The following is a 27,853-nucleotide window of genomic DNA, read 5'->3' as shown; positions in this document are numbered from 1 at the left end:
CTATGTCTTTTCAATGGGGATTTGTACGTACCATAAAAGCAAGGCCTTAGGCCTGTGGGGATTGCCCTATCAAAAATTTAATAATAATATTAAATAATAATAATAATCCTAATAAAGTTCAAAGGATCAGTCGGGGAAGTGAACTGCCTGAAAAGAGAAAAAAACGCCAGACCCACCAGGACTCGAACCTGGGACCCTGCTTGTCATGAGCAATGACTGATCCTTTGAATTTGAAGTTCTCCCAATCCTTTCCTAATAAAGTTATTAATATTATTATTAATAGCAATGAAAAGTATGAATGCCGCAGACATCACCACGCAACATGACAATTTGTTCAAGGTTTGGTTTTGTGTGTTTCCAAAATCGATTTTCACGTTGCGATCATCAGTGGAAATACGCAACTAAAGAGATCAAGGGAAAACAAAGGTTAAAAATCCAAAGAAGTGTGACACATGACGGGTAACTTGTGGTAAGTATTACAAAAAGTGAGAACTAAAATAAAGAGTAAGTGTGACAAACGGGCATGAACAGTGCAGAAACAACTCATGAACACGGGGTGCAAACTCACGAAAATAACCTAAGTGCTAAAACATGTTCTTTTTGCTTACACAAATCGGGCTTATGCGTACGAATACAAACAGCTTCAAGGACCTTCAACTGCTGGACATAACGGGCACGACACAGTACAGAGAAGTGGGAATCATCATACACACTCAAACAATCGGGACGAGATAACAAATGCAAATACACAGCTGACTTCTTACGAATTTCACCCTCATCAGCTCCATCACCTTCCCTGCCACCTGACTCCTCCTTGTCCGTTTTATCACCATCACCACCAGCCGTCTCTCCGTCATCCGCCTCGTCTTCATCCGCCGCCTCGTCATCACCCGCCTCGTCGTCATCTGTATCCTCGCCGTCATCCGCCTCGTCGTCATCTGTATTCTCGTCATCCGCCGCATCATCACCCAACTCATATTCACCACCAGTCAGTCGTCTGATACCATCCATGTTCTCCTTCCTACGTCTGTCCCGTGTCACTGTCCTTACCTCATCTACGTCCCGAGATTGTGTTCCGTTTTGCCCCCGGCTTCCGGTCTCCTTCGATGCTCCGCGTGGGCCTTGGCCATTCCTAGCATATATTTCGGTTGAATAATTGGCGGTCGACCTCCGTGGTCTCTGGACCCACGGATCAATCGCCGGAGGGTGCTGCGGTGTCCGCACAACCGGATACTGTGTCAAAGAAATGGGCTCAATTTCTGTGATTGGCGGTACTGTTGTTGTTGCCGACTCCTCCCCAACCCCAGCCACCAACGGCACTGGTGGTGGCTCCGGTGGCGGCAAGGGCAACGGTGGAGAAGGCACATTCGGTTGGCTTAGTGATCCACCACTCTTCCTCTGCACCGTGTGTTCGACTTGCTCTGGTTGTGTCGGTGGTAGAGGGAGCGGGTTCTTGCGTGGTCTTCCCCGCTTCGGGCGCTTCGCTTTTGCTGCGTCCTGCAGCATGTGAAGTGGTACATGCTGCTTGATACGTGCGCTCAGGTGTTGAAGGGTCCTACCAACGTACCGGCTATCACAATTCCGGCACTCAAATTGGTAGACCAAGTGGCTCAATAGGTGGGATGGTAGGACATCCTTCCTCACCGTGAACGCACGTATCGTAGTGAACACAGGGATGAAGTGCGCCGCAAAGTATGTTTGTGTAACTAGCGTTTTGATTGTGCGGCACAATGTCTGTGATGCCTCTCCTTTCCAAGGTAAGGAAAGGTAGACTGGGCAACGACTTGGACCAATGATGCACTGTTCATGCCCGTTTGTCACACTTACTCTTTATTTTAGTTCTCACTTTTTGTAATATTTACCACAAGTTACCCGTCATGTGTCACACTTCTTTGGATTTTTAACCTTTGTTTTCCCTTGATCTCTTTAGTTGCGTATTTCCACTGATGATCGCAACGTGAAAATCGATTTTGGAAACACACAAAACCAAACCTTGAACAAATTGTCATGTTGCGTGGTGATGTCTGCGGCATTCATACTTTTCATTGCTATTATTAAACTTTTATCTCCACGTAGATTATTTGAATATTATTATTACTCAAGTATAGTACTCGCTCGATTTTTCCAAAAATAATCGTACTCGGAATAAATCAGATCAGCAGAGTACTCGTTTGTACATCATGCATTTACCACAGAAATCATCGGCTGCAGTTTCAGAGTAGCAGTCGGCAGATATGCAGACTGTGTGGTGAACATTGGTTCACGAGTAGAGAGAGCCCAAATGACCCACCAACCAATATACCCGAGAAAAATGACTGCCACTCGGTTCAATCGTGTGTGCCCGTGGTCTGCAATTAATTTTTAGGAGATGAAGAATACGTGTACTCGAAAATTCGATCGGAGAAAATCAGAGTACTGTAAAAGCGGAAAGTCTAACGTTTTAACGACCAATTCTTTTTCGTTATTTGAAAAAACGTTATCTCTATATGTCTGTGTAAAGATGCGCATACAGATGGGTGGCCAGGTAGCCATTGTTAAACTTTCTGCACGTAATCATGCCAAAATTACAAAAACGTTAAACTTTTTGGCCGTTAGACTTTCCGGTTTTACAGTACTCGGGCTCTCAGTGCCAACTATTACTTTCACCCCTACATGTACACCTGATACTTGTCCGTATAGGGGCAATGCCGGCTTCAGACATGCCCTGCACGGCTGACGCTATCTTCGATTATAAATTCTGCAAAATGCACGTACACTCGCCGGTGCATCTTCGCTAAGCCTGAGGAACTCGCCCGGCGATGTTCAAAAGTAGTAGGCTTCCCGCTCGACTCCGTCCCTTCTGGACACCCGTCACAGTAGTCGTGGTCGACATCACGGTCTTGAACATGCATGCATGGACCTCTACTGGCTCTAGCTCTGTACTTCAAGCTTGTTTTTTCCTCCGGGACCCGGCTTGACTGCACTCTGCAGTGCAGTAGTGACTAGTGTTGATCTTGGCAGTGCCATTTCTGATCCCCCAAGTATTAGTTTCTGGCACTTTTTGCAGCCCTCAGTGACCAGATGAGAAATCGATCTCTTCTTGATCTCCGGGCATACCTCCGTGCCGGGAGCACCTATGGCCTAGTGCTTGTTGCGCTTTCACGGTTTTGACCAGTGGCACCCGGTTGGCATCGCGGCTACACGCTCGGGTGGAACCGGAGATGGTCTGTACTTGTATCTTGATTCGCAGTGACATCGGCTGACGAGGCTACGAGAGAGAGAGGGTCGTGTGTTGATTTGTGGATTATCTGTGATGTAGTGTGGATCGTGTGTGCGGTAGCATCACGGATCACTCCAAGCACTTCCTCCGCAGTTGCCTCTCTATGGTACTGGCGAGATTGTGCCTCGAATACACTGCAGACGCTGTGGTTGCAGCGGCTACCGTATTAGCCTCTCGCGGTTTGCAATTGTCGTCCAGTACATCGCTGCCTGGGAATTTCCCAGTGACGGAAATCCCGGTGTTCTCAGTCTTCTGGCCGGACAAACTGATGGTTTTCCAGATCTGCAGAAGACTGACGTGGCGATGACCACCTTCATGATTCACAACCTGCACGTGACCTGCCGTTCCTGAGGGCTCTGACAAGGCAAGCGGCCACTGGGGACACTGAGGATAAAATCGACTTGGCTGCAAAGTTGAGCGGGGCATCGGATCTCCCTGACGCTTGAAGTAGTTGAACATAGGAATCTTGTCCACGTCGCTATGTATATGCGGCGTGCCGGACACAGGATGTTGAAATTACTATCACTGTACAGTACTATCTCTATAGCTTCCTGTCCCGCTCGCATTCGCCAGTAGTCAGTACAGTAGGAACGATTCACCACCATTATTGCGTCTGCCCTTGAACCAACTAACTAAGCTACTTCCCAAACTGGCAAATCAAGTGCCCTTGGCCCAATGGTGCCCTTTACTTGGCTTTCGAATTGTCATCACAGGCGAACTACGCGTTCGCCGGCAAGAAAGCATCGAACAAGGTTGAGGACTCATAGGTTTGTCGGAGCTCGGGGGTTCCTGGATGCCGTTATCCGAATACGCCGTGAAGAACGCTAGCGGGGACTTACTTGAAGAACGGGACGAGAAGAAGGGCATATCCAATTCTGTCAGTTACAGTCTTCCAACATCACAAGAAAGGCCGCAAAGTCAGCCCACAGTACTAGTAACGCCAGCTCCGCCAAACCTGTTGCTAGCCGCAGTCACGGCAGTGAGGAGTTGGTAACGCAGCCGGTAGCGGAAAGTCCCAGCAACGCTGCTCCAGAATTTTAGTTTCCTGACTCATCGACAGTTAGAACTGAAAGCGAACGAGCAAGTACCATGAGTACAGGTAAGGAGTAGTGCGGACATAATCATTTTTATGCACCAGGTCCAGAGGATATCTACGTACCGTACTTCCGCACATATAAGCGCATGTGCTTATGTCCGGACATAAGCGCACCCCCAATTATAAGCGCATGGGCTAATATGTGAACACTATTGGTGTAACACCCGGGAGCTGAATATACTGCTAAGCATTGTGATAACACCGTTGTTTAGGACACAGACAAACCGTTATTGCACATATAAGCGCATGGGCTTCTACCCGAACATGTTCACAAAGCAAAAAAAAATTTTGTAGCAAATTTTCACTTATAAGCCCATGGGCTTATAAGTGAGCCCATGGGCTTATAAGTGGGGAAGTACGGTAGGATTGTTCCGGTTCCTTTTCGCTTATTTCTTTCAGCTGGACCGATGCTGGTAGTTATCACTCTTAGTAGTAGTATTGACTCCCATTGATTTTCGCTATACCTAAGCAGTCAAATATTCCTGCATATTTCACTCCTTAGGGCTATATTGACTGCTTATATTTGACTGCTTAGGGGTTGCGCAGTTGAACGGTGCCTAGTGCAGCATTGTCACTGCATGAGTAGGTGGTGGTGCAACGGTTGTGCAATCATAAAACCGGGATTCATGAGGTTATCGTTCTGGAATTTGAAATACGGACTGTTTGTCGTGATAAATCTAATATTGACTTCGTACTTGGTCAGTATAGGAAATAAAAACCTCGTAAAAGACCTCGGCTTCGCCTCGGTCTTTTACTCGGCTTTTATTTCCTATATTGACCTCGTACTCACTGTAACTCAGTCAATATTAGTATAAGTTACATACAGCGGGCCTGTTGTACGGCCAATCGCCGTTGGTCTGGTGAGGTTTTCCGGCACTGATGCAGTCGGGAAGGCAATCCTGACGGCGATACAAAGGGATTCAGTGACGGCAACGGCGTCGACTCAGCTGTGCGGTGGTATACCATCGGCATGCAGCGAAGTGGCCGAAAGTTGTTGGCAATATACCTCATAGACCCTACTAACGCGCCGTGAACCGGGCGGCTGGCTGTGCTGCATAACATTCCACGTCAGGCACATGTGTGTCGCAATGAACACCTACCAAGCAGATATCCCAGTGCCTGAACCGTGGCGAGACAGTGTACTTGAGAGAAGGCACATGCCAAGGAGATCCGCTGGCCATGGCTTTTTTGCCTTTAGCTACGGTTCCTCTAGCCGAACATCTGGCCACACCATGCAGCAGTTCCATGCCAGGATGGTAACTTATGATGATGGTGATGTCGCTGTGTACCGCATTGTGGCACTCCGGACTACTGGAATCACAGCGGAGGGCCTTAAGCATGACTGAGGCAACAGGCCCAGTGGTAGGAAGACAGTGCTCCTTGTTAAAAGACTCATCTGGCTTCAGACATGGAGCGGGGTATTCTCTGGCACTAACGTATACGGATTTGCCGACTGATGTCGTGTTTGTACGAAGCCGGGTGCATGACTGGTGTGCTTTGATCAACACGCTGGCGAGTCACGGTTGCAGAGACCCATCCCGATGCGGCTTACCACGTGTGTAAGTTATCTCAGCAATTCAATCCGGATGGTCTTTTTTGCCACATCCAGCTATAAGCTAAGCAGCATCTGTACAAAACACAGTACCGTGACGGAGCTACATGTATTCGCCAAGTAGACGTTCAGGGTGGGGCTCGACGGAGACATCGGTAGCCACATGCTTCAGTCACGAAGCCAGCCAGACATGATGGCATTCCAGATTTCATTTCGGCAGATCGTAATGCTGGGATAACCTAGCTCCTCTCAGGATACTCTATCCATGTGCGATGATTTTCTCTGGCACATTAACCGAAGCTGCTTACATGCATCAGTGCATGCATGCGGACCGCTGGAACTTGGCTACTTGTTACTTCACCCTGTATATTAAAAATCGCATCGCAATCCTGTGTGAATTGGTTAACTAGTAGTCCAATTATAGGGTGCCCGTGGCTCTATGGGGTCTGCCCCAGAGAAATGTGAAAACAATTTTAATCAGACCATCCTGCCTCTGCTACGTACCATGACTGTATGTAGACTTGGTTGCAGAGATTGAGTGATACTCTGGGGAAAACAACTCCCTGGAGGACAGACAATACATACATGTATGTCATTGTATATATCGCACCTCGTTTATCCGGGCGGTCTGGGACCGGGCACTGCCCGTAACTCCGAATCACATGCATTGCCGTATTCAATTATGCACTTTGATGGGGAAAGGCCATCGATATTGCATATGACGTCACTATTTCCACAAAAAGTGAAAAAAGAGTAATATTTTTCCACCCGTTGTGCCCATACCAAGAGTTATGAACTCTTGCCTATACATGTACCTACTTAGCAGGGAGTCACAAAATACCGGTATTTTACGACTCCTTGCTACTTAGGGGTCCGGATGACCGAGAGGTACGAGTGTAGTACTAGTAAGGACGTGGTAGTCGAGTCGCATGGGCTCGCCGGGCGACCGCCTAAACTAGGCTAAAGCCACCATGGACATGTTTGCATATCAGGGAGTCGTAAAATACCTTTACGACTGCCTGGATTGCATTTGCTCGGCCTGCATACCGCAATCAAAATTGGGTTGGGTACAGTTCCCTGCAGAGGTTACCGGTATGCGATTACATCATCAGTCGTTGTCGTGGCACAGTGATGCATTAGCAGCTCACCCTGTACCATTGGACGCCCATCGCCGGAGGCGATGATAGCGATGCTACAACAGAAGCCATACTACCATAGCAGCTTGTGCTGGGATTGCACCATTCAACAGCTTGCAAGGCTGAAGAATTGACCGCCACTATTCAGCCTGGTCTACACCACACAGCTTTTTCTGGCCAGTGAATCCCTACTTTTTGGTCTTTTTCATTTATTTTGTACACACCACGCACATCAGCGGTTCTGCTGACTCACCATCATGACATTATTCCAAGCACCCAGCACAAGCAGCGCACCAATGCCTCGGGCCATGTCGGCACTCATCCAGATCACAAGCATGCAGTCACACCACACACACACACACACACACACACACGCACATACAGTACATGTAATGAAAGTCAGTCACTGCATTGCCATCACGCCCTATGCAGAAGTGGCATGCAGCATTGCTGTCAAAAGAAGGCCAGTAAAAACTATATAGGGTCTAATCAACAAAATACACTGGGGATCATTTGGTATTTAAAATCAATACATTGTAAATATAGGAGCTGTATCGGCAGAACAAAATGGCTACAGAAGCGATTGTGACGTGTGATTACAAACTACCAAAAAAAGAGCAGCACACTTGGAGCAAAAGTTAAGACAGCGAAGAAAAGAAGAGTGGAAAGTACTCGACACAGCTCACCGACCTTTCGGTGAAGATGTAAGAAGCAGGAGCAATCAGAGGAAAAACAACCACTCTAAACATAATAATTATACTCACGGAAACGAGGCGAAGAGGACAGGTTGCCAGCAACAACAAAACGCTCAACGGAACACAGGCAGCCACTACCAGCCAAACATGAAACTGTTAAAAAAAAGAGGAGACCAAGCAGCCTACTGACGAAGCATGAGAGCGGACGATTCAAGAACTAAAGTAAAGATGTGAACCAGAGGTCACAGTACAATAGTGCGCCATAGCTGGAGAGGGCGCACACAATTCTGGACAGTGGAGTATAACAAAGGGAGGTGCAGATGAGTTCCGAAAAGAAGATTTCCGATGGAGAGTTGAAAAGGTGTTAGATGCTGATATTGCATATTGGGCAGAGAAAGGGAACAATAACTTTAAAAATCCTGATGTCATAGTCAAACAGGAAAGGATGCTGATGTGTGAGCTGATCTGTTCGAGCCATCACAACACAGGCAGGAGATGCTTTTTTTATCGTGAAAACGGCACCAAAATAGCACTCCATGCCCTTAGAGGTCACAGCACAGCAGTGAGCATAAAACCCCAGTGCACATTATAAACAGGTGCATGGGATAATCAAGGCGGACAAACCTAATTCAAAGAATACATACCTGTACAGAAACCGGAGGAAGAATCATAAAAAGTCAATAGATAGTTGACGCAGGGGTGCATCTCGATGAGTGAGGCGTTGGGACGTTGCCACGTAAGGCATCGCTACTTCCAGATACTCCCAAACATGATATGGGGTAGTGCTTGAGATTCGGTGGCTGCATCAGCTCATTATCTCCTTCATTCGCATGCGAGCTCCATACAGCGGTGGTAGAGTGACACCGGTATTACATTGGCCCGCAGTAGTTTGCCGGGAAAAGGCCTTCTTTGTCGGCTAGACGGCCGCGGCACCAGCCCTGTTCGTCCTCGTCCTCAACCTTGGTCAGAATGTCACCAGCCTTGAACGACAACTCATCGTCATCCTGCGCATCGTAGTCGAACAGTGCTCGCACGGGCACACCGCCATCTGCCAAACACAGTATCAGATACAAACACACACACACACACACACACGCACACACACACGTACACACACACGTACACACACACAGAGGAAAATGGAAGAGTTGGCAGGACATACAGCAAAGAAGGCATACAATTCCTTACAGACGAAAAGAAACAAGGCTTTGCAGTGGTGAGGGTGAGGCTGCTTGCAGTTTCATTTAGAAGAAAGGCATTCGAGCTGACTTTGCAGTGGGTAATCGCTAATATCAGCACACCGGTGAAACCTGGCATACCGTGATCTCTGAAAACCAAATGACCCCCACAAAGTCCATATTTGATGCCAAAGAAAGTGGGTGGACAGCCCTAGTGGCATTGCTGAAAGTAGGCTTCACCCGTAGATGAAAATTGGAAGGACAGACCAAGTAATAATAATAACTTTATTAGGATGACCCAAAGGCCTATCGTGGGGTCAGTCGCAAGTGACGCCGCTGAAAGCAGGTCTCACCCGTAGATGGCTACATGTAAGGAACATGGACTGGGCCAAATTATAGCTCATGTGCCAGGGTGCAAGAGCCGAGGAAGGCAGTCTACATGTGCTTGAGACGACCACAGTGGAACATCAGGTAAAAGTACTCTGGAAATAAATACTACGCCAGTCATTTTACCTTGGGTACAAGGGAGCGTCGACCGGGAGTTTGACCAAGCTGCACTTGCACTGTTGTGGACATTGAAACCCGTTGAGAAGTCAAGTGGTTACGGAGCGCTGGCCACACAGACGGGAGCACTGCTGGTTCATTTTGCAGTGTGTACATGACGCGCAAAGGCAGCCAGGACGCCGGCCCCAGTCATTCCACCGGATTTCAAGGTCCACAACAGTGCCCGCATTTGAACATCTTCCGGGGGTTGTATACGATGGAAAAGGACAGGCACCCGAAACGGAGACGCAATATTGGTAACTATATGAAATCAATGCTCCATTAATGACATGGGACATGTGCAGGATGCCCATGCCAGGCCGATTGCCACTAGATAGGAATGTGAAGGCACCCAACAGGTGCACACGATGTGCAGTGGGGGCTAAGTAGATGCTAGTAGCACACGGCGTGCGCTCCTGGCTGTTCGCACGGCGTGCAAACAGCAGCCACATGTACCGATTACAGGACTGTGGGCACTGGCAACGCCAGGTGGTCTATGTCTAGCACTGGGGTGTGATGATGGATGCACAGGTAATCGTGCAAAAACACAATGTCTAGAGATCAAGTCTCTGGCCTTGTGAGAGTCCTACGACCCCCAAAGCTCCGGATGTGACCGTTTATAGAAGGCTTTGCAGTGCAGTAAAAAAAGGCAAAGTAAAATAAAAAAATTAAAAGATCAACCACCAACCACACCTACATATTAACCCTTTGGAGCCCCAAAATCCTGATAATTGTATGCGACTGCAATTACGATATATTCTTTACCTTATTTTGGTCATAACTAAGGTGCTTGTTATTGGATTTCCATAATCTTGGGCTTCCTGGAAAACGCTCCGCGAGCAGAGTAAGTAGAGCTCAAATTCGACACCACAGCAGTCACATATCCAACGCCACGGCGCCTCGAACAGTCCGCAGAGCTGGATATACGAGCAAATGTCCTCAACGCCTGCTGTTTCACTCTTATTCATCGTGGAATGCTCAATTTTTCGCGCTGAGTATAGTTTTATACTGGCCACGTGCAGGAAGCGTACCTGGATGAATCAGCATGTCATCCAAGGGGAAATCCCTCACTCAAGGCCAGTCACTGAGAAAAAAGTTCGACTTTTGCCGCGACTGAAATGTCGAGCGCGATATCTCTGCAACGCGGCATCGTAGCTCTTCGGCGATTGTTGCATTAGAAAGCTGAGCTCTTTGGCTTCTTCCAAGATATTTCGATCGTAGAAATCCGTCAAGTTTCGAGTGAGTTACGAACGTTTTAGTCCATCGACGGTATACCGTCGATTTTTGACTGTAAGGGCTCCAATGGGTTAAACCATGCATAGCAGAATACACATACACACCTGGAGCTGTGGGAGGATCACAGTTGTCAAACTCGGAGGCGGCATCGTCGCCCCCTGAGCCTTGGTGCGATACTGGCGCAGATGCTATAGACGCATGATTGCTGGAGGAGGGCTGCACTGCCGCTGAGTCATACCGCCGAGTCCTGCAACAAAGGACACAACGCACAATACCAACACCACAGGTAAGCAGCAGGCTACTTTGTTGCGCCGGAGCTCTGGTAAGCTTGGGCAAAGCAAAATAAAATATCAGACAGCCACCAAACTAAAAAGAGCAATGAACGTGCAAGTGACAGAGAGAGAGAGAGAGAGAGAGAACATCAAGGGCATGCACGTTCTGCCCCCCCCCCCCCCCTATATATCTGCCAGGATACTGCCACACACAACAGGGAAGCCAGGCACGTTATCTCGAAAATAGATAAACTTACGCAACTTGAGACTTGGCCATCTCGTCAACCTCTTTAAATTCCTGAAGCAGGTCAAAAAGAACGGAAGAGTTTATAAGTATATAAGGCCATCGTTTTTTATATGTGTTTCGCGTCGTCCGCACGCATACGTTTTGATTTTTTTCTGAGAAAAATAAAAAATTGAACATGCACAGACTGAGTGTACGATCGTGGGAGTCATCAGTGCGGACTGGTTGCATGCGCGCGGCAAAGCTGGGATTCAGAAATGGCCTCTAGGCCAGCGTTGGTAAATCGTTTGTTCCGCATCTGCGAGCAGTATTCTATGAACTTACACCAGACCGCATCGATCGCCTCAAGCTGAGAGGATGCGTCGTTCCGGAGCTCTTTGCACCGCTACTGAAGTCGGAGTACAATAATAATCCAGCGAAGCATTGGTACTGTACACCTCTGATATTAAAGCCTTTGTTATTATTTTGCAACTTTTTTATTTTTTTCCACCTCTCGCATATGATTCTGGAAGTTGAACTGACGCGAAACATAGATATTAAAAATGACGGCCTAATACAACCCAACAGTACGCTTGTACGTGAAATATAAACCGACATACAAACCGAGGCGAAGCCGAGGTTTGTAGGATGGCTTATATTTCACGTACAAGCGTACTAGTGGGATGTATTATACTTATGCTGACCTTCATACAAACTGACAGTCAACTTCTTCCTGTTTCTATGGTGACGGTCTATATGGGGTTTGTATGAGGTTTATGCCCAGTATAAGCCGCCAGCATGATGGGCAAGTTCACTGGAAGTTTGTATGAAAGGTCAGCATAAGTTGAGAGTAGAAGCACGGCCCCAGAGTACATAACCCCTAAGAGTGTGCAACTCCAGCTGTGGGGTCTGCGACGGCAGAACTTCACATCACGTGACGAGCCCGTACACATTATTTGCACCCTGTGCATGATAGCAAGAGTCCATAAACAAGAGTATGCAACTGTGATCTCTTTTGAAGTCTTTTCTATGGGCCAGATGCGTGGCGCGCTGCCTTCATTACATCATTCAGCTGCAGTCCGTGCACTGCGGAAAATCATGCACCGCACTTTCCCTCTGGTTTGAAATGAACTTTCGTATGGAACTGGGGTTCAAGCGCCAAAATTTAGAGATCTCGTAGGTACTGGAACGAATCGAGCAAAAACGGATGGGCTCGTATGAGAAATTGGGTTTGACAGCATGCTTTCAGAGAGTGAATACTGATGGAAGCAAGTTACGTAATGAAGGCAACGCACCACGCACTGACCCATAACCACAGTTGCATACTCTTGTTTACGCACTCTTGATGATACGCCTAGCCCAAATTTGCTGGAGGTACTTTGATATTTTGCAGCAAAAATTTGCCCGAGAACTCATTTTGCTTGCCATTGCCTTTCTTTTCCGATATTTTGCTTCATTTTGCTCCTGCTTTGTGGCAAAAATGGCTTCGAATGAACCGTCAACTTTGGTGGAAATGGATGGAGACTCTGATGAGGAAAGCGAAACTGCAAGTGGTGTCAGTATCAAGGACTTTGTAGCCTGATTTCAAATTGATGTACCCCTGACAACAAGTACAAGCTATTTCGGGACGAAATTGGGCCAACGAAACCAAAGAAATCAGACTACAATTGCCAAAACACACCCTGTTCCTCTAAAAATTCGATATTTTGTTCGGAATTTGCAAATTGGCATGATAGCTCTCTTTTGCTCACTTTGCACTGTTTTCCAGCGCAGCGTAACCTTGTGAACCGTGTCACGTGATGTGAAGTTCTGCAGTCGCAGGGCTCTACATGTATAGAAGCAGCGCAGGCAGTTGCACACTCTTGGGGATTACGTAGTCTTGACGGCACCAAGAAAACAAATCGTGCTTTCTTGGAATCAGTTGCGACAGACTCGGAGAGCACTGAAAAATGATACCGGCCCCACACAGAGCAGGACCAGTGGCATAAAAAATCTTCGCGGCCTTGTAGTACGTCCGACTTTGTACAAGGATACAAATTACTTGTAACGAGGACAAAGATTGAGGGACATTGGCAGAGAGCCATGATGTCCTGTCCCCATGCCACAGACACGCCCACAAGCACAATGCCGCGTGTAATTAGAAAGCATTACCTCGAAGATCGGCCACTGCATACCCATGTCAGAGCCACTTTGCCGAGAGTAGAAGGAAAGATCGTCCTCAACCGACAGTGCTTCCGTCGCATTCGAATAGTCGGAGAAGATCTGGGGTACTCTACACAAACCACAGCAGAAGAACACAAATCGAGCATGCCATGATGATGCCTTACAAAATAACGAAGAGCAAAACAACAAGCGCATAACATAGGAAACAGACGCCTAGCAGAGAGGATTGAAATGAATGCTGATGACAATGGTAAAGGTCCAAGGACACCCCCCCCCCCCCCTCCGCACATGACAGCTTCCCATTGGTCTGTACAAAGCATCAGGACTATTCTTATCGTGAAGGGCACACGACTAAGGCTGTGTTTAGCTGTTTCAACCCGCCACGAACACAGATTGACCGGAGCGTTTGCTGATGCACTTCGCTTGACCCGGGTCGAAATCGGGAAATCACACTAGAGGATGTATGTATTTCGCGCCAGGGTTGCACAGCATTGCAAGTGCGAATTTCCCTCCAAAGAAAGTAGTCACGCAACCATACCGGTGGTCCAGAGAAACGGACTTCACCAGCACATCAGTAATCGACCCAGGTCTAGCCTCTTCAAAACACAAACCTATTTTTCTCCACTGTACAGACTTTCAAACCGGGTTGAACATTCTAATGTAAACACAGCCTATGTGTGATATTCCCGTTTACGTAGGACGCAAGCGCGCCACTCTACCTTCAGTTCAGCCAACGAGAATGGACACAATCTACACCACAACAACTGCTATCCGAACTTACAATGGATTGGATGAGAGATCTAGCACTTTGTGCGACTGCTGGAAGATCTTCTTGAAGAACGTCAGACGCTCGCCCTCGAATTCTTGGCACTTTTCAAACTCACGGCGCATGTCGGTTTTGTAGGTTTCGTTGTATAGCGTGATGTCTTGCACTCTGTCCTGGTACTTATCGTGGGCCTTCTGCCGATCTTTTCCCAACTGCCAAGGACGATGTGTCCCGGCGAAAGAAGAGAAAGGAGACAAAATGAGACAAAAAAAGAGAAGAAGATGGAACCAACAAACCAATGAGCAATGTTATGTAGAAAGGGTAGTTGTGCCAGGGCAGTGCAATGATCACACAGAGAAGCCTGCGTTGTAACGGACTCCACCCCAAGCGGAATCCTGGCATGACCGTATAAATGTTCATGCTAGATGCGCAGTGAAATTCCTGGGTTACATCCTAGTTGATGCAGATACGCGACGGAAACAGCACGGTACATACAGCAGAGATTCCGCCGTGGCAGCAATCCGTTCGAGCGGCACAGTACGGTTTCCATGAATATGAACATGCACAGTAAACCAACCAGGGAATATTTCGCACGTTTCATCTCGAACCCACTTATATGCACAGATGCCTGTATGTGCTAGATGTTTGGTACATACTGGGCCAGTGCGAGTATTAATTTCAAGCACAGACCGGGCGTACAAAATACACGTACAGACAGTACAGGATATACGCACACTGGGATCACCCCCACACACCCACAGAGCAGAATGTTCTATGGCGATCTGCTTCGCATGCACTTGCTGGCGTATTGCATCATCTCACCTTCTCCGCTTTCGACCTGAGCTTCTTGCATTGGTCGGTGGTAACGTTCGGATCTCGCTCGGCATCGGCCACTGTTCGATTTTGTACCTCAGCTGTTCTACACGCCGCGTGGTAGCTTTTCTTGGCACGCTGAACCTGTGAAACACATGCAACAGCAGCATCGACAGGGTCAATATCAACAGCAATATCAAACTAGCAGCAAAAATACTGATACACTACATGTAATACTGCAACAGAAAATGTCCTGCTCTATGCTCGAGCAAGAAATCTCGTGCAATGCGCACTGGGAGAGTCCCATTCCAAATTTGGCAGCTTCCTGACGATCTGCGCCCTAATTCAATGATAATTGATATGCAGCAGATCCACACACATGTTATCTGCGCACGCCACAACGAAGAGATCCTTTTCCCACGTGTAGAAGTCTTGAAACAAAACACACGAAGCCGTAGACTCAAACCCAGGTACATTTTCTTTGTGTGATTTATCTACGTTTCACGTGAAGCAGAACCTCTCTAAAGCGAATTGCCATCTTACTACCCCAACGATACACGTGTGTGCATAAACGTACGCAGACAAAAAAACACACACAAGCCAGCTGGATGTTTGGAGGATGACGCGCCTATTCAGATCACAAGGGGGGGGGGGGGGGGGAAGAGCAGACGGACGAACTTGAGGTCGTTATTTTAGGTAGGTGACCCACGGTTGAATGTACTCCTGACGTGACTCACAATACTGCACTAACCAGGATGGCTCAACGAAGAAATTTCACCGAGCGCTGGCAAGTGTCATTTTTTGAAAATATCAAACACATTACATTGACACAACGGTAAACACCCGAGGGTATGCACGGCAGTTGGCCTCTACGTAATACATGTATTACTACACGACCAAGCTGCTTGACAGATGTTTGCCAGCAACGTGACATCCACAGGTCCTAACAAGGTCAAGCTCCGCTCGCTGGCATGCCACACACACATATGGTGCAGCTGAGTGATACCGTAAAGCATTTCCAAATGTGATTTTTCCCACATCTGTTGAAAAGACTAAGGTTTCTGCTAGAGGATAAGCATTGACATGGTTCAGACAACAGCCCAGGTCACTATACGCAGCAGGGACGTTTCAGTGCTTATCTAACATCAACAGCTACCTGCATACAGTCCTACAGCGGTTAACTGGACATCTTTGGACGAGCTGTTTCGAAGGTGCATTCTGATAATGCGAATCACCCATACATCCACATAGGAATGCCCAAATATGTCTATATCGCTGTGTCGCTTGCTCGCAAGACTGCCACCATACAAAGTCACACAGTAACCGAGACACGCTCAAAAAAGGTAACCAAAAATTCGCAACACGACATGCGAAAAATTGCACTGTGCGTCCTTTTTGTGGGTTCAGATAATCGAGGTATTCGGATAATCGGGGGTTTGGACACTAGCGCTCGGAATAGGACTGCAGCATGCGACTACAGTGCTGGTCGATGAAACCCGATCGTGTGACTCAAGTTGTGCAGTGCACAGCCCAGTGTTGGCCAGACACAGGTTTGGGGCTGCAAAGAGGCCGGTGTGACATTGACTGACATGACCGGATTTCACTGAGCAGCAGCACTGTAGACGGTGCACAGCTCAATCTGGCAGCAACATAAACCCACTCTCATTGACATACATGGACGTCCGTGACATCGAAGGAGTTGCAGATCATCATCATCCATTCGCAAATCTACAGGTAGCATCTACCAGTACTATTATGGCACACCCCGGTGTAAACCTGCACTGGGCCCATGACCTACGGTAACAGCTTACAACTCTGAGGCTGTGGATCATCGCATCTATATGCCTGTGGCCGTGAAGACTTAAATCAGTGCAAGCACCAATTACCTGGTCTAGCACATTAGGGCTCACAGCTGGCACACATAATGCACAGGCGTACAAGACTGGTACAGCTGCATCAAGAAAGCTGGGGTTAAGTTTCTCTAAGTCTGCTCTGAACAAAGTACGTACACAAGCTATGCCGAAGGACAGGCGTTCTTCGGAGTACGCACGCTCAAAACACCCACTGACAGTACACGAAACGCCGGTGAAGAAATCTGTTTTCTTTCTGTTCTCACATTTCGCTGAGCTTGAATAAAGATATTGTGTCCGGTAAAGAATCTTTCGCTCGAACCAATTGATTGCGGTTACCAAACCAATGAGTAAAGAATTTTGCTACAGATTCACATGGTTTTCGCTCGTTGTTTAACTCACTATAGTATCCTGCTAAGACAAACAATTACATGACAGTACTATTATTTTTCATTACATGACACTTCTGCATTATATCGGCTACACAGTGCACATCGCCCTGCGGCCACTCAGCAACGTTTGGGCAGAGGGAAGGTCATTCCAACCATCCAGTTTGTGTTAGCTACATGTATACAGTAGCATACTACAGGGCAGAGATTGCAGTGCTTCTTCTGTTATAGTTCCAGAGGTTTGTTGGTGTTGCGTTGTGCAACCCACTTCTCACTACATCCAATACGAATACTAGTGCCATGAATACCAGTCAGGTCAGGTCAGGACACGCACTCTAAGAATAGAACAGACTGGCCCTGGGAGTGACAAAATGCATGCACAGCCTGCGTACTGTCTGCAACCTGTTCACTGAGAATCTGCCCAACAATGTTGGCAACATGTTCATATTTTACCACGGCGTTCGAGAATGCCCAGACGCAAACATACGCACATCATGTAAACGTCGTTTGAAGACAACAAGAATGCGAGCAGATAATTACAAGCGTATGTTCATGTACGTAGACACTCACGAAGCACACACAAGTTGAAAGCAATAATCCCTACAGACGCTGAGCACGAGAGCACATACACGCATCATCACAAGGTAATAGATCATCATACCTTCCCTAGCCGCTTTGCCCACGGCTTCTGAGCTCGTTCGAATCCATCCTCGGCTGTTTTCGTTTCCCTCCAGCTCAGCATGCTTTTGTGGTAGTGGTCTTTTTTCCATTGCACTATTTGAGGCAAAATCTCGGTGGTGATCTTCTCTCTATGCTCAGCATGAATATCACCCAGGCGCTCCGCCGAATTCAAACTAGCTTGCCAAGCAACTTCTGTCGTGCCGTAGTCAGGGCCTTTCTCCACCAACTCATCCCATCTCTTCTTCCAGACTTTCAAGGATTTGGCGTACTTCAGTTCCATCTCTGCACGCTCCATCAGCAACCGATGGAGATCATCACACAACTTTGCACCATTGTCCATACGCTCCAGGACCTTCCTGTAATTGCCAACATCCCAGAAACTGTTGGTGGAGGCCGAAACCTCCTCATCACCACCGTCAGCCATTTGCAAGTTTGTAAACTACTACTACTACTATTACTGGTACAAGTATTTAGCCCGGTGATAGGACAAAAATAATCGGCGACTGGGGCGAGAGCAAGTGACTTGGAACAGAAATTGTCAAGTCAATGACTGCATACAACAAACGGAAAAACAGGCCGTATGCAGGAGACCACCTGGATACTTCTTGCCAACTTTACATATACCGAGCTGGAGGTATCCGGACGAAGATATTCACTTCACTGTTGACACTACAGAAACTCCAAATCACGTCAGTAAAGTGGCGTGGAGCGTGAACACACACAGTCATTGGACACCAAAACAGCAAAAGACTGCTCAAATCAGAGCAGAAATGAGTGATGCCGCTTTGCATACATGTACAACTCGACTTGTCTCGAGCTGAGCTCAGCTCAACTACAAAGTCATTACCAGTGCAGACCAGTGCAGTGCAGTCCTATCCATATCCATGATCCATACCACTCACCATACCAGTCCAGAAGCTGATCCGCGCTGCTGTTGCTGCCCGTGCAGGGTTTTCCCGGCTCCCGCCCACTCCCGGGATCTAGGCTATGCAGTATGCATGCATGACTCGACTGTACACATGTACACACATGTGTAGCTAGCGTGCGTGTGCGGAGAATATTCTTTTTCAAAATAATGATTTTTTCATGTCGATATCTCGATATCGTGCACGTTTTTCAACTTTTTGGTCTTTTCATGTTTTCTCTTTCTTTTTGCTTCAGCCGCGGCCATCATAGTTGCCTGTGCGCAAGCGCAACGTCCTTTCCTTCGTCGTTGTCTCTGCGACCGACTGCAAGTGAGTTTCTCTGTGATTCAAACCCTTTCCTGAATGCTCAAGACTTAGTTTATGGATACTTCAGACCTGGAAGACGTGGATTAGACATAGTTTCGTGTTTTTGGCTTGGATTGTGTGACAGAAATGCTCATCCCGAAGAAGAACCGTGTTGCTATCTATGAGCACCTCTTCCGTGAGGGAGTTATGGTGGCTCATAAGGATTTCAATGCGCCTAAGCATCCAGAGTTGGAGGCCCTTCCCAACCTGCAAGTCATCAAGGCCATGCAGGTACTACCGCGGTGAAATAACTTTGTCAGCTTTGGACCATTACATGAGGGATAAAATTTGTTCCGAAAGATTCAAAAATATTTGCAAAGAATTGGTAAAATAGTTTACATGATTGTCCAACACCACTAGTTGACATGTCCAATGCCACTAAAGTGGTTGTCTTCATCAGTGTAGCCAATCACTAATACCTATAATGCTGAGGCTCCGAATGCAACTCGATCTAGAGTACACGTATTGAACTTTTTGTACTAATTGTATTACTAGTATTGACTAAAATTGTTGTGAAATTATATTATATTATTGACATGCAGCACCTGTAAAGCATGTGTGACCACCTTAACAATCACAACAACTGCTTGCAGACGATCCCCCGGCTCGTAGTGTTCCGTTCACGGCTGTTCGTCACACCATCGTTTGTGTTTTGTCGTACGTTGTGTTTGTGCTAATTCCACTCAGTCCCTCAAGTCCCGAGGATATGTCAATGAGACTTACAACTGGCGACACTACTATTGGTACTTGAACAACGAAGGTGAGTGCACAGCATGTCTGTTGTTGATTAGGTGTGCTGTGAGTACAAGCACAGGTGGCTCCTAATAATCATGTTTGAAAATTTTGCCATGGGACGGTTTTCTCACAGATGCACACTCTGTTTATGTACTCTTACTAAGAGAGTCCACTCTTCTACAAACACGAATCCTACGACGTCGCAAATATGAATTTGCGCGTCATAGTTAATCACAAGCCACACGTCTGGTCACAGAAAGTTCCGGAGAATCATTACGCTTGATATGCACAAGGCTACTATCCACATGCACTTGAAAAAAAAACATCACAAACTGACCAAATCCAGAATCTCAAAATCACTCCAAGAATGGATGGGCCATGTAGAAATTGAAGAAGGGGAAATATCTTCGATAACAGTGCACATGCGCGCCCAAGTACAGTAGAGTCGCGCGCTGAAGAACGTCTAGCCTGAAATACTAAGAACGTCACAGCCTAAAGCTAAGAGCGTCAGTGTTTTTTTCTTGCATCTTGTGGGATACAGATGATCCAGTACGGACTATTTCTAAGAACGTGCTATAAGAACGCAGCCAGATTGCTGAAAAATAAGAACGTCCCAGGCTAACCCTTTAGAAACAACGTTCTTGGGCGCGCGACTCTACTGTATGTCGTTCCCAAGATGCCCGGCTGCAGCATTAATGTTTCAGCCATCTGGCTGCGTTCTTTTTGCATGTTCTTAGAGACAAATTGTGCTTGATCGCATGTTTCACAAAAAACTGCCATAAAACCGACACCGCCATCCTTAGTATTTCAGGTTAAAGTCTTCTTGACTCCCGGCTCTACTGTACACGGCTAGCTCACTAACCCGCACCAAGTTTGGGGACACCCAATTCTGTCAAGTGCGATTTAAGTAGATGCCCAAACTTTGAAGGGGTGTATTAATTTTACACACAAGCTATGTATGTGCACACTTGCATTAGGTTTTCCAGCCGTTCCTACATCGTATTCCCTGCATTGGAACACCATTTTTTCCATTCTTCTAGCTCCCGAATAGGATCCTGCCATGTACATGTACAGTCAACTTCGCTTATAACGACACTCGATGGGCATCAGAAAAGTGTCCTTATTCGCGAAGTCTCATTATACATATTACAGTTGGACGGGACTTTGCTCTGGGCATGGAAATGCTGTCGTTATTTGCGAATTGGCGTTGTTAGACTGTATGCGTTTCCGAAGTCAATGCTTGATATCAAATACCTGATTTGTACCTCAGAGATTTATGCGCACAGAGATTGATGCGTGTTATTGAGTGTAGACATGGAAGCCAAAGTCGTCCCCCTTTTCAGCTTACCTTATGAGCATGTCAACTGTTGGAGATGCTCTGCTTGACGAGCCTCTTTTGTTTTGTCGCTAAATGTTCATGCTACAGGTATCAACTATCTCCGTGAGTATCTTCACTTGCCAGTTGAGATCGTTCCCACCACTCTTCGTCGCGCTGCACGCCCAGAGGGTCAGCGACCCCGCCCCAAGGGTGAGTTATCTCTTAAGTTGTATTTAGGCTGTATTCGGTTGTCAGTCAGGATCCGGAACCCCGTCGACCCGATCACTTGGATCCGACAGATACAATCGAATGTGAACAACTGGTGCCTGTTCCAACCGCGTTGCTGCAGCTCATCCTGTGCTATTTTGTATTGTCTGTGTGCATTCTAGTGAACTAGTGTACGTATATTATGAGTTTGAGTACATGCATGTAGTGTGCGAATAAATTCGTCTAAAGCTGAGTTCACAACTGGCGCGTGGGCGCGGTACGCTTGCGGTTCATGCATCCCCAAACGCGCGCTCAGCCTTTCACAAAAAACAGCAATCCGAGCCGTATTTAGCGCGTGCGACACCTTCAAGTACTAATTTTTTGACCCCGCCAGTCAAAGTGACTGGCATGTACGCTGATACGCGCCTGATACGCGCTGAAAATTCCAACATGTTGGAAGTTCCATTTCGGCGCGTTCCGTACGCATGGCGCCCCAAAAGCCAGCAAAAATACGCACAAACGCGTGGTTTCACGCGTACACGCGCCAGTTGTGAACACAGCTTTATCCTGCTCGTTGGCTGGGTCCGGACTCTTACAATCAAACATGTACGAATGTGGCGTATCCGGGGCCTGTGGATTTGCACAGTTGAACATGCCCTTTTCTCTCCTTGCTGTCTATCCCAAACATCTACCATGTGATTGACTAAGGGCGCGTTCGAAGTGTCCCATTAAAACGGTTTCTATCATTTTTAGAGTTTTTCACTGGAATTGTCATGGCGATGATGACGTCCGATCAGATCGACCATCTCCACGTACTACGTGACGTAGCTATTCCAAACTCTTCGAAACTAATCCACCTTGGCCCATTGGATGAGGTTGTGGAGTTTCGAGGAGCTTCGATGAGCTTCGTTTTTCTGAAGAGGCCAATAAGGAAAAACGAAACTCCTCGAAAAATCAAAGGGTGGCAATTCGAAAACGCCCTAAGTAATTCCAAACTCTTGACGTGCATCCCTTGTCTGTAGACGGCCCTTTTCAAAAATTCTCTGCTGATACTTTGATTGCTCTGGTGATGCTGCCCCTATCCGTGCAAATTTTCCACTCGATTCAGTGTGCATTGTCCTGTTTTCTGGCTTCGCGCTTCAAGTATGGCTATATGACAATTTTATTCCGTATCACCCATTTTGAAATGGCTATGCTTGTATATATTTACCGTGTGTGCATATATAGGCTTCGGTGGTGCACCATCTGGTCGCCCTGAGGATGACCGCTCCACGTACCGTCGTGCTGATGGATTCGGTGGTGCCGAAGGCAAGCCTGCTGGTGCTGGATCTGACTTCAGACCAGAGTTCGTAAGTTCTCAATTGATCTTTACTCTGTTAGGATTGCAGTGTCGTGAAAGAAGCTCTTTCCTCTCCGAAACTGATTTTAACCATTGTGTTTTGTTATTGACCACACCCAATGATGATGCAACTGATCGTTATTGGGCTTATTTCACGTACGTCTTTCCTGTTTGTTGTAAAATTCGAACCGTCTGCATTTGTTGGCCCATTTGTTCATGATGTTGTCTAATGTTTTCTTTCATTGCGCCAAAACTCATTCCGAGTTTACTTATTTACTTGATTTTGTTACAATGCAGTCTGTTGACACCCTTTCTTTGCTTTTGTCTCTTTGTATGCAGCGTGGAGGTTTCGGTCGTGGTGCACCCCGTGGCGGTGGACGTGGTGGTTTCGGTGGAGCGCAGTAATGTCACTTTTACCAACTCATTTTCTGTACCAATAGTAAAGGAAAAAATGCTTTTCGGTGTCTTAGTAAGGAGTATGTGTGAGCATGGTGTGTCTGGACAAAAGATGTGGTGCCAATAGACATCATTTGGTACAGGACTGGAATATGGGATGGGGGAGTTTTCCCACTCTACACTGTCGTCACAAACTGAATTGGAGTGCAGCCGATCCCCTGGCTCGTAGTGTGTCCAGACCAATTTACTCAAACAGATCCCAAAGTAGCGTTTCTGGTGCTTTCTGAATAGTAATTTTACAAATTTACCCACAGAAAGTTAGATTTGTCGGGCAAAGTGTGGAATCCGCCGATGACGGCGATTTCTGCGAAAATTGCTGCGGCTGCAGAATCGCTTTTGTCCAGAGGGTCAGTAGTGTTACTCCTGACAGGTCTTGTTTTGTTCCGAAAGATAACGAGAACTCGTGAGAGTAGAAGCAAGTGTATGAAAAAGGTTCCGCTAAACTGTGCTATTTCATACAGTTGTTGACAAGGGGTTTACTGTAGTACCGTAAAATCTCGGCAGACCGCCCCGTCTCTGCCATCCGCCCCTCCCTGACTTCTTGTCAGGGAAGATTGATTGTATCCTCGTATGACTGTGGTGCCGTACTGTACGGCAGACGTTTGCTCGATTCGGTTGGAAATGTACGCAACAGTCCCCACCCTCTTGACCAGGGATCGCACAAACCCTTAGTTTTGACGGGTCTGTAAGACTCCTAGCTCTTGACCTTTGGTCGGTGTACGAGATGCACGAACAGTTTTCGTAGGGCGAGTACTTTTTTATCTAGTACTGAATGCGGTAAGTAAAACTCGCTCATCCGCCCCTCCCCAACGAAGCGTCGAGGAGGTAGGGGCGCTCTGGCGGGATTTTACGGTAATTTCATTTCTGAGGCCCATCGCTTTACCCCCCCCCCCCCCCCCCCTGTTATGCTACCCAGTCAATATCGCACAAGTGGAGAACCCCTGGATAAAGGTGCGGACATACGGTACAAGCAAGAGTACATAACCCGACAAGTAGGGAGAAGATGCTGGTGCAAGGTGTCAACTCTACCAGACACAACTATCACAAGTGCTAGGTCAATCACAAAACGGGAGTTTTAGTTGGGCCTCGTCCTGACGGGTGTTGTTTCCAAGGCAAGGGGTTAGCTTTAGACATTCTTATTTTTCAATCTTGCTGCACTCTTATCTGTCCCCTTGCATAGAAAACGGGATGCCGCATCAATTTTCGCAGAAATTTCCATCATCTGCGGAAATCACGGAATCTAAACTTTTGCTTGCGGAATCTGAATTTTGCGGGTAAATTTTAAAATTACTACTCGGAAAGCCAGGAAGGCTACTTAGTCTTTGCGATCTGTTGAAGCACATTGATCTTGCCAGTGTAGGTGAGTGCAGGTCTCTCCTTCACTCCCATTCAGTGTGTGACTGCAAAGCGGGTCAGTGTGAAAAGTACTCCTTTGTGCAATGAGTTATCATTATCCTCTACAAGGAGGGTGAGAAACAGGGAGTAGTATAATACTACTCCCTGGTGAGAAACTTACAGAAAGTGCAACTGATTTTTGATAAGTTTCTGCAAGTTTTTGTATAGTTTGTAGCTTGTGGCGTAGTAAAATGTTCGTGGTCCCCCTGCGCTGGTCCAGGGAGCCCTATACATACGGTATGTGTAAGGCTCCCTGCGACTGGTCAAGAATGGTTACAGTACGTCATTGTCACTTGTGTCACAATGTTTTGCACATGAGTCGTATGCTGCCACAATGTTTGCCTTTTTTTGGTTCTCAGTTTTGCCTCGTAGTGTCTGGTCATCTTGTTTGTCCGTCTCTGTCTTGACACGGAATTATACTGGAGTAGATTAATGTCGACAATTACATTGTTGTGTGTGGCGAGCCTGATGTCGGAGTGGGGAGGCTGGACCCCTGACGCCCGTTTAGCAAATGTGCGGGTGCACGAAAGCTTGCGTGGTTCGTGTGTGTGTGTGTGTGTGTGTGTGTGTGTGTGTGTGTGTGTGTGTGTGTGTGTGTGTGTGTGCGTGTGTGTGTGTCTATGAGGCAGGGGTGGCAGATATATACAAGTCGCATGCTTACATACATACATACAGAGGTGGATATTATTATTATGCTCATTCAGGACTGCCGGAAGCCTCAGGTTTTGATTGGTCCAGCCATACCATAACCCCATGGACTCTTGATAGTCTAATTCTAGCCTGTTATACTTTGTGTATGATTATCGTGGTTGCAAATCATACCTCCTCAGTAGTAACAAGAGTACTCTTGGTAGTAACTATGCGTTGGTTGCCAACACGTTGGTCCGGTAATCACCTGACCAAACCGTTCAGGCGGTCCCGGTCATGTATGTTTTGGGGTCGGGGACATGCGCGTCCTATACAGTCTAGCCCGGGCCTTGGCAGGGGCGGATCCAGGAGGGATTCCACCCTAATTTTCGTAAATGTACTACTGCCAGTACTGGCAACCATATGCGTGTCCATGTACATGTATCAGCAAGAGTTCATAACCCCCGGGTTATGAACTCTTGGTATCAGCTATTCAGTTTTGACTGTATGCTGGAACCCCCTGTAGAGATTGCTGGATCCGCCGCTGCTTGGCGGATAGTAGTGCTCGAAAAATTGGCAGATTCTGCTCGAAAAGCAGTGACTCTTGGCAGAACCATACACTCCTAGATCCTTATGCCGTTATGGCAGGCACTTCCTTGAGTTCTCAGTGCTCCATTTTTTTAAATCCACATACCAAAGCTGCATGGAACATATCAGAAAAAGTACCAAAATTAATCAGTCTGCCTATCTTTCTTACTTGGCCCGCCTAGCGCCTGCATGCAGTGCGCAGGCTGGGGATCACGGCGAAGTGTCTCACTCGCCTGGTTACCATGGTGCGAAAAACGAGGCTCCGCCAAAAAAATCACATTACGTCATTCAAGCGATCCTCATAAATTTAGGGTTCACGGCTTGCCACTAAAAGCACCCGTCACGTGCGCCTCCATTTTGGATTATGGACGCGCGCTACAGGCCGCGACAGCGCCTATCGAAGTAAAAAAATATCGACTCGAAGTCTAGCCGGAGAGCGTACTTTTTGAATTTTTCCTTGGCTTCAGTGGCTTCACTTCACTCGGGCTTTGCATTTTTCTGACTGACCTGGACTTGATGATGGCGGCGGTGGCGGTCTTGGCGAAAGATCCAGTTCCATCTGAGACACTCTGTCGTCTTTTCTTATCTGCTGAGGTTCTGGCAGAGCGCAGCTGCATCGAACCTGACTAGATGTAGCTGCACGCATCCTTTGTTTGCCCTGCAAATCTCGATCTGTTGCTCTTCTTGCTGTTTGGCCGCTGATGCCATGGAAGAAAATATTCTTCCTGTAAAGAGGCCGAAACTGAGCTAGGGCACGTCAAGATATGTAGGGTATACAAAGAAAAAGAAATGTCATGGTCGTTTCAGCAGCTCACGACAGCCAACACGCTCCATCGTCGGGATTGGAAGTATCCAGCACGGCTGTTCCGAGCGCTGCTGCTCTTGTTATTCTTCTTCTTCAGAAATTCTCCACACCTTGTCGGCCAAAGTACGCGCGCGCGTGCACGGAAAATAGATGCGCTGAGCCGTTTCTTGTTCGATTTTGACAAATAATGGCTTGTTGTTTTGCTCTCGACCTTGGCTATCCTTCTACCGTTCAGTATTTTACGGAAACGCAACGGTTCCCCCTGTTTTTTTAGCCGAACTTTGGCCAAAGTTACTGGAAAACCCGGAACTCGTTTGAAAAAATACGAACGGTGGAAGTCTTGGAACGTCTTTCGTGCGTGTGGATTCAAAAATTCAGGCAGTTTGAGCCAACCGTAATGAATCCCGTAGAGTTGAAAGTGAGTGATATTGATGGGAAAATGCGATTTGAGCACTGACCGATTGTGTGGGACAGTATATGCACGCGCCTGTCACGTGCATGATGTAGCTGGCGACGCTAGCATGCCAATCCGTGAACCCTAAAATTATGCTAAGATCAGAGTGACACTTTTTCAAAATCAATCAATCTGTCTTCATTCCGAGATTATCGGCTTGCTAAAGCAATTGTAGAGTTGCATTCTCTTCCTCCCGTTGTTGTCTGGTGATGGACTCCTAGTCGTTCCTTGCAACTCCTACTGCATCCAGTGCAACAATTAGCACAGCCTCTCACGCATCTTCTGCTGCTAGTGTTACTGCAATGGGGAAAAAGCTGGATAAATCTCGCCCGACGAAAGCCGATGGCGATAGCAGGAGTGCTGACAAGAAGTCTTTTGGGTGGGGATTGCCTGTTCTTGTGGCCGTGCTGTCATTGGCGATAGGCGGCTGGGCAGTATCGCGACCAGGTGGCATTGCGTCGCTTCTCAGAGCCAGCTCGAGTGCTGTCAAGCCTGCCGCCTGTTGTCAGCCACTGTTCCTGGCTGGCAAGAACCCGCAACGTGTTGCCATCGTGGCAACGGTGTGGAAGTCAGAAACTGTCTTGTGGCAGTTCCTCTGCTACCATTTTTCTATAGGCATCGATCATGTGTTCCTGGTGGTAGATTCGGGTGACAAAGATGATCCACAAGTGGAAATAGCGCGTCAGTTCGGCGAAGACCGCGTCACCATCTGGCTGCATAACGAGGACCTTGACAAGGAGTATCAGAAGTTGAACATGTGGAAGAAGTTCGGACCGTTCAGAAAGACCGAAGTCATGGCGCGCCAG

At 47.3% G+C, this 27,853-nt stretch overlaps 3 protein-coding genes across 4 annotated transcripts in view; 2 read left to right on the top strand and 1 right to left on the bottom strand.

Moving 5' to 3' along the window:
* Window positions 1-23,191, top strand: part of LOC135822648 (small ribosomal subunit protein eS10-like) — a 58,922-nt gene extending 35,731 nt beyond the window's left edge. Inside the window, exons 1-6 of one of the 2 annotated variants that reach the window (XM_065335457.1) lie at window positions 18,988-19,087; window positions 19,209-19,354; window positions 19,811-19,883; window positions 21,285-21,386; window positions 22,611-22,732; window positions 23,062-23,191. In XM_065335457.1, coding sequence (XP_065191529.1) covers window positions 18,988-19,087; window positions 19,209-19,354; window positions 19,811-19,883; window positions 21,285-21,386; window positions 22,611-22,732; window positions 23,062-23,127 — 609 coding nt within the window. In that variant the 3' untranslated portion in view covers window positions 23,128-23,191. Of the gene's footprint in view, window positions 1-18,987; window positions 19,088-19,208; window positions 19,355-19,807; window positions 19,884-21,284; window positions 21,387-22,610; window positions 22,733-23,061 lie in introns of those variants that run through there. The other variant, XM_065335458.1, reaches the window with a different exon arrangement.
* On the bottom strand, window positions 7,434-18,655 carry LOC135822645 (protein kinase C and casein kinase substrate in neurons protein 1-like). Its single transcript, XM_065335454.1, has 7 exons — window positions 17,833-18,655; window positions 14,942-15,076; window positions 14,135-14,331; window positions 13,342-13,462; window positions 11,225-11,265; window positions 10,800-10,942; window positions 7,434-8,786 (listed from the first exon to the last, which is right to left on the bottom strand). The coding sequence occupies exons 1-7, from the start codon at window positions 18,274-18,276 to the stop codon at window positions 8,608-8,610; spliced, it is 1,260 nt and encodes a 419-aa protein (XP_065191526.1). The 5' UTR covers window positions 18,277-18,655; the 3' UTR covers window positions 7,434-8,607.
* Window positions 23,192-27,162: 3,971 nt separating the features above from the next.
* LOC135822644 (uncharacterized) overlaps window positions 27,163-27,853 on the top strand; it is a 10,548-nt gene continuing 9,857 nt past the window's right edge. The window contains exon 1 of the mRNA XM_065335451.1: window positions 27,163-27,853. This exon is cut by the window's right edge and continues 96 nt beyond it. Within this exon, the coding sequence (XP_065191523.1) occupies window positions 27,350-27,853 (504 nt within the window). The 5' untranslated portion in view covers window positions 27,163-27,349.

The sequence above is a fragment of the Sycon ciliatum genome, chromosome 8 (assembly GCF_964019385.1).
Source record: "Sycon ciliatum chromosome 8, ocSycCili1.1, whole genome shotgun sequence".
Taxonomy (NCBI): Eukaryota; Metazoa; Porifera; class Calcarea; order Leucosolenida; family Sycettidae; genus Sycon; species Sycon ciliatum.
This window is presented reverse-complemented; position numbering and strand designations above follow the sequence as displayed.